Consider the following 7702-nt stretch of genomic DNA (forward strand, 5'->3'; position numbering starts at 1 on the left):
AAGTATGGACTATTATATATTGCTGGAAAGCCCTAGATGTCTACTTTCCAACGCGCGTCAATTGGACTCCTATAGCTCCAGAAATTCCATTCCGAGTGCAGAGAGGTCAGGATCCAACAGCATCAGCAGTCCTTTTTCAGCCTGAATCAGATTTTTGCTCAGCTCCCTTAATTTCAGCCATAAAATACTTGAAATTACAGAAAAACACACAAACTCATAGTAAAGTCCAGAAATATGAATTTTGCCTAGAAACTAATGAAAATAAACTAAAAACTAACTAAAACATACTAAAAACTATATGAAATTAACCCCAAAAAGCGTATAAAATATCCGCTCATCAGTGTCTAACAGAGAGATAAAGAGTATATTGTAGAAGATAGTCAAACCTAATAGAAGAGACTGGAGCACCAGGCTACAAGATGCACTCTGGGCATATAGAACTGCATACAAGACACCCATTGGGATGAGTCCCTTCCGCTTAGTTTATGGAAAAGCCTGTCACCTCCTAGTTGAGGTAGAGCACAAAGCCTTTTGGACAGTAAAGGAGTGCAATATGGAATTTGAGAAGGCCGAAACTGAGAGGAAGTTACAACTGCAAGAATTAGAGAGCCTACGCCTAGAAGCATATGAGAACTCAAGGCTGTACAAGGAAAAGATGAAGGCTGTGCATGATAAGTACATCAAGAGGAGAGAGTTCCAACCTGGGGACTTTGTCCTCCTTTACAACTCTAGACTTAGGCTCATGCCAGGCAAGCTAAGATCAAGATGGGAAGGTCCATATAGAGTCGAGAAGGCCGACCCATACGGAGTTTTCCACCTGAGTAATCCTTCAAGCTCTGAATTCATCAAAGTTAATGGACATCGCTTAAAGCTATATCATGGTGGGAAGGCGACAAAAACCAAGGAGCTAGAGATCTTCCTCTTGGAGGATCCACCTACAGTAGAAGACTGAGCTAGTGGAACGTCCAACTTAAGGATGTTAAAGCAAAGTGCTAGGTGGGAGACAACCCACCATGGTATGATCGTTCCTTTCTTTCTTCTTAGTTTTATTTTTCAATAACTCTTCTCATTATTAGCACATTTAGTTTGCATCTTCATTTGCACAATTGCAAAAAAAAAAGGGGGAGGGGGGGGGGAGCACGCGACGCAACAGCGTCGCCCACGCGTCCGTGTGGCAGGTGAGTAAGAAAGAAAAATAAATCGAACAGAAAGTCATGCGAGAGCGTGGCTGGAGGCGTGCCTTAGGCACAAATTGATCCACATGACCGCATCGCTGACGCGTCCGCATCATGTGGGAAAATGCCTCCCACTCATCCATGTCACCCACGCGGACGCATGGTCTAAAAATCGACGTAAGAAAGGGTGCATGGCCGAAAGTTGTGCTGGAGTGGTGCTAGGCTGGCGCTAGAGGCACAAGCCTTACCATGCAAATGCGTGCCTCACGCGTCCGCGTCGTATCCCAATATTGGCCACCCATGCGATCGCGTCCACCACGTGAACCCGTCACCCTGGAATTTGTCAACAACGAGTTTCGAACAGAGAGTTGTGCGAGCGCGAGGCTGCCCTCGTGCCAATAGCACAAAACGAGTCACGCGTCCGCGTGACCGACGCGACCGCGTCGATTCATATGATCGCAATTTGCGCAAACGCGTACCCTACGCGTCCGCGTCGCTTGCACCGCATAACTTATCTTAATCTGCCAAAATATCTTATCTTTCTCTTCCCCAAATCCTACTTTTTCTTTTCCCTCCTTCTTTCTTTCTTCCCTTTTCTTCCTTCTTCCTTCTTTCTCACTTTCTACTTTCTCTCTCTCTCACCACCATTATCAAAGTTTTTCTTTTCTTCTTCCCTCCTTACTTTTCTATTCTTCTTTTTATTTATTCTTCTTCCTTTCTTTTTCTTTTTACTTGCATTATCCATGTTTTCTTTTTCTGTCTTTTTCTTTTAATTGGTGTTGGAAATTTATTAGGATCATTATTATTCCTTATGATTTGCTTGTGGATTGTTAAGGACTTGTTTGGCAATTATATATTAATTTTTAAGGGTTGCTTGCATGTTCAATTCAATACTTTCAATAGCCTATTCACCATGCATGCTATGTGTTTGTGAAAATGCCCGTATGGCATTGTGCACTGTTTTTTCGATATCTTTTATCTTACTACTCTAAAATGCTTGCTTTTCATAAAACCCTTTTTCATATCATATTAATTCAATATAATTGTCATTACAAATAGGTTATTAGTTTGAAAGGCTTGGTAATCTAACTGGGACATTGAATGCTTGATCTATGCTACTCATGCCTTTGCCTGCATGCCAATAAACACCTTGCTTTTACTTGTCATCATATGCAATTGCTATTTTCCGTTGATGATTTTTCACATGTAGTCATGACCATGTGTTTACATCATTCATCTTTTAATGTGCATTAATTACCACGTTCCCTGCCCTCTTCCCTGCTCTTACCCTTGACATTTTAACATACTTTCTCTTTTCTTTCTTTTAGGATGGCCACCAAGAAAGGCAAGGAGAAAGCTACTCCTAAATCAACAGCAGCAAGAAGAGGAACCAAACGAGTATTAGTGGCAGAGCCATCTTCAACTACAGTTAAGCCCTCAACAAAAAGAATTAAGAGGATTATAAAGGTAGATGAAAAGGAGAAAGCCTTCCTAGCAAAGGACACTGTACAATTTACCAATCGCTACTGTGAGCAGATGTTCCCCATCCTGGCAGAAAGGAGTTACAACAACGAATACCTTCTTATCCTCCCGACCCGTATTGCTGAATTTCTTGAGCCGCAAATTGAACGAAGACAATGGGGTTTCCTACAGAGATAGCCACGGTAGGTTAATCTTTCCTGGGTAGTCGAGTTCTACTCTAATTTCCACCTATCAACCCTGCAGTCTATGTATGTTTGTCAGAAGCAAGTCCCCATTACAGAAGAGGCCATTCAACGAGCTTTAGATCTTCCCCCTACTCCAGAAGGACTGGACGCATTTCAAGAAGCCTCACTCAAGCGCCAGATGTACCAATTTGACTAGAACACTGTTCTCCGAGTTATTGCACAACTTGGCAGCAGATGGATCTACGGATACCATCGTTCCCATCCTAAGGGAATTCTGGCTTCCGCACTTACCTTGGAGGCTCGCGTGTGGGCACAGATTATGTCCCATTACGTCTTTTCGAGCACTCACGACTCCTCCTTCACTGCAGACATGGCCGATCTACTATGGTGCATCCTTACAGACCAGCCTCTGAACCTACCAAGACACATCCGGAATGCCATGGGACACTTACAAATTGCAGGCAACTTACCTTTTCCCGCCTTGGTTTCAGATCTCGTCTCAGCAGCCGGAGTCTCCTACAGAGCTGGGGACACCAAAGCCATGCTCCCACGAGATGATCAGTACGTCTCTAACGAGAAATATATCAGACCTCCAGCAACCACTACAAACCAGCCTACTGAACCGGTTGAAGACATTCCACCTTCAACACCACAAGCACCTACAACCACTCAACTGCTCCATCAGATACTTGAAAGGTTGGATCGGCAGGAACACAAAGCAAAGCTAAGAGAGCGCCGAAACAAGCGCCAATTCACATACCTCAAGGAACTATTTAAGGGAAAATACAGAGACTCAGACACCCTGGACTCCACTTTGTTTACCAGCACAGGGTGCCATGACGGTCTCGACTGTGGAGATACTGCTACCAGCCCACCTTTGTTCCTGACAGATGGCACCGAGGACGGTGCAAAGCCTTAAGTGTGGGGAGGTTGGTCAGTACTTGACTTCCGGAGGTAATTTCTCTTCCCTAACACCAATAAAATAGGATATTTAGTTAGTTTTTCTTTTGTAGAATAGGATAAATTGCATAGTAATAGGTTAGTTGTATGCATGTTCTACTTGATTGAAAAGACAGTAAGTTTCTTCTAAGACCCTATTTTTAGAACAAAATTTCACTAATTTTAATCAAAACTTTTATGTTAAATTTGCTTGAAGTTATATTTGGAACATGGTTTTTTAGCTAAAGAACACACAACCTGTGAGACTTTGAGCCTAAATACATGGTTACATTATTTAACCATAACTATTTTATTCTTGTGTATTTACTTCTCTATGATTGTTGTAACAACCCCGATTTTCGAGTACGCGAGATCTTTTCTGAAAGTACGAATTTTTCCGAAAGATCAGTAAGGGGAAAACCTTTGATATATCATCAAGAATCTCAATCCTCATTGTCATTATGTCATCTTTAAGTTAGAACCTTTCCCGAGGCAAGCTCGATGATGCAGTCGCGAAGAACCTAGTTTTTGAACCGTATCGGTTAGGAGTTTTAATTCGGTTTTTTGTAAATAGTCTCAGTTTGACAAACCGGACTCGATTTATGAGAGAAGAGAGATAATAGGATGATATTATCATTATATTAGTATTAGAAGCTTCTTGAATAATATTATAAGGTTACTTGGTCAGTTTTAGTTAAAAATAGAAAAACCGGTTTAACCGGGTTCACAATTTACTGGTGCAGCTTAGCACCAGCACTCTCTGATGACTTTAGCAATGCTAAGGCCTCATTATACATGTTTTATTCTCATAATAAATATGTTACTAGTGTCATTTATGCTAGTAGCTCAGAAAATAATTTTTAGAGATGTTTTCACAAGTGTTCTGATACACCTAGTTTTAGTAATTATACATCTGAGATATTTTAATATTATTTTAATCCACCTCCAAGCCAACCAATCACAACTCACCCTACACCCCCAAAACCCCCACGCCTGGCTCATTTTCACTTTGTGGCCAAAAATAGGTAGAGAGAAAAAGAGAGAAAAGTTCTTAGTTCCAAATCTTCAAAGCTTGATTTCTGCTGAACTAAAACTCAAATCAAAATTCCAATCCGACCAAAATGATCCTCTCTTCTTTCTCTACATGATGTATGACTTATCAAGGCTGGGATCAAGGTGAGTTGGCTGCACCATCTCTCTTTTGATTCAGTTTCAAGGAAACATGCTTAAATATGTGCTTTCTTGATGTGATTTAGGAGGAAAAAGTGCTTAAGGACCACCTGAAAATCTAACTGAATTAGGGGCAGCAAAATCAGGTAGGGTGTCACGAAATTAATCTTGATTATTTGTGTTTGAGTTGTGTGAATGTTGTATAAATTGGCTGTGCTAAAAATTGTTGCTTATATGATTGATTCTTGGTGAAAATTTGGTGAAATTTTGATGAAATTTGATGAAATTCAAGCTTTAAAGTTCATGTTCTTGGGCAGCTGAAAAAACGAAACCCTAAGCTTAAATTGAGGTTCAATTTGTGTTGAAATCATGTAGAAAAGATGGGGTTTTAGTAGCTGCTAATTTATTATGAATTATAGTAAAAATCGGTTGCTGAAAAGACTGAAAAACGGGTAAAAACAGAGAAAGAATCTGAAGAATTTATGAAGAACATGAAGAACACTTTGAGTGTAGTGAAGAACAATGAAGAACACCTTTTTGATTCATAAAAGGGCAAGGAAGTAATTATTTTGGTGTTTGAGGGGTTATTTGGTAATTACTGAAAGTTAGGGTGGTAAAAGTAGAAATATTAAAAGTTACGGGTGGTAAAAAGTGAATTTTAAAGGTTAAAGGTTAAAGTAAAGTTAATTTTCGAAAATATATTAATAAAATAATAAATAATAATAAAATATTAAATAATAATATTTAATTAAAAATAATATTTTAATAAAAATAATAAAATAATGCGAAAAAGGCAGTTTTCTGTAAAAGCTTTATAAAGACAACTTTAAGTGCAGAATCTCATAATTACCTTCATAAAACACTTAGGGAGTGGTAAGAACATATTGGTGAGGCAAAGATAAATAAAAGATAAAAGTTTAAGAAAAGATAAAAATCGAAGAAAAAGTCTGTAAGATTTTAATGACAGAAAAACAGACAAAGACTAGCAAACAAACTAGGGCAACATAGTTAGTTTTTGAGTTGCGACTAGGGTTAGGTATTATATGAAAAGTTAAATTGTTTCAGTATAGACTTAATTGTTGCTTGAGGCAACCCAAGAGATATTGTTTGCTTATTCGTTGCTGAATGCAACCTAAGAGATAATATTTATTATCTGTTGCTTTAAGCAACCCAAGAGTTTCTGTAGGGAAACTTGGATACTTACAGCAATTTTCCGTTCCCAAGAGTATATTTCGTGCGAGTAGAAAGCAGAGGCTGTCTCAATAGAGCTGCTAATAATTATATGCGCATTTATTTGAACGGAAGATCGTATCCGGGAAATCGTGAACTCGTGACTGGATAAATGTCGGGAATGCAGGTGCTAACCGACACATGAGCTCATGGCCTGTACTAGGGCTAGACATGCATCATTCTTGTCTGCGCATCATTCTCTGTTGCTTTCCTTCTTGTGAGTGAACTATTTCTTTATGTTTGTCTGCTTGAGTGTTATGTCTGTGCTTTATTTCCTTGTGTTCTTCTGTTTGTGTTCTGTTTTCTGTTTTCCTATCTATTTTAACTAATGTTTACTACTTTATTGTATTCTAATATCTATCTGCTAATCGGAATCAAATAAATGAACGTAACTAATAACCCCGACCCTACTAAGAACTCCCCAGTTCTTACCCCTTCTCTCCCTTCCTTCCCCCTCAGATGGAGACGGGCGTGATCTTCTATGAGTTCGAGGACCCTTACGTCTACGAGGATCTGTTACATCACAGTTACTTCATTATGGGTTTGGAGCCTCGTATTAGAGGATATGCGTTACCTAATCGAGCTTTTCAACATCCTCTGTCTAGCCCGCATTTTGACCCCGATGCTCCTTACGACTTTCCCTTATACTGGTTACTTCTTGACGCACCTGGACATCTTTTTCCTGATAATCCCGGGCACCCTATACCAGCTCAACCTTTGAATGAGGTGGTACCTGAGCCTATCATTCCTGACGAGCCTGAGTTAGCTGATGACTACGTACCTGTGATACCACCAGAGTGGGATTTTTCCCCTGAGCCGATCCGCGACTTTCCACAGCCTGATGAGCCGGCACTACCAGACGGTGGGGTAGCTCCTATATACGCGAACGGACCTGTGCTCGCGAAGAGTTTTGTTCATAGTGACAGCAGTGTTTCTGGTGGATCTGAGGGTATAGTTGTAGTTGCAGATGATGAGGAGGAGGAGGATCCTGAGATAGAGATAGAGCAGGATGAGGAGATGGACGAGCCTCACGGCGATTCTCCGAACGGCCACGTGTAGATATAGTTTGACTGCGGAAGGGGCATTCTTTTGATGACACTCTAGTCTAACATTATCTGTTAGTTAGTCTCTCACTTGTGTTAGTACACCCGAGAGCTAGGAGCTATATAGTAGTTAGGCTAGCCTGGGTGCCAGTTTAGTGGCTTTTTGTATGGGCCAGGCCCTGGGAGTGCCGTGTATATATTAGCTACGTAGGATGACGAGGATGTAAACTGACTTGATCTTGTGTAAACGCTGCATGTTTTGTTATAGTGTACATGATGTATATTATCAGTTGTGTTTCTATGTTTCTTTATGCCGCTTTTCTATTACTCTCAATGTATGCTTGTTTATTTTACCTTGTTATCCGCAACGATACGATATAAAAAAAAAGTTACCCGTAAAATTGGCATCGCTCTAACAAGGAACAGGCTCATATAGTAAATAATAGTTAATAATTAAGAGGGATAAGTTAGTAACACT

General features: G+C 40.1%; 1 protein-coding gene across 1 annotated transcript; it reads left to right on the forward strand.

The window, feature by feature from the left end:
• Positions 1-6640: 6640 nt before the first annotated feature.
• LOC148567542 (uncharacterized) lies at positions 6641-7240 on the forward strand. Its single transcript, XM_088483495.1, has one exon. It carries the CDS (start codon positions 6641-6643, stop codon positions 7238-7240), a length of 600 nt encoding a protein of 199 aa, XP_088339621.1.
• Positions 7241-7702: the final 462 nt, after the last annotated feature.

Source organism: Arachis ipaensis, chromosome B4 (assembly GCF_059453495.1).
Source record: "Arachis ipaensis isolate K30076 ecotype BB chromosome B4, ASM5945349v1, whole genome shotgun sequence".
Lineage (NCBI taxonomy): Eukaryota > Viridiplantae > Streptophyta > Magnoliopsida > Fabales > Fabaceae > Arachis > Arachis ipaensis.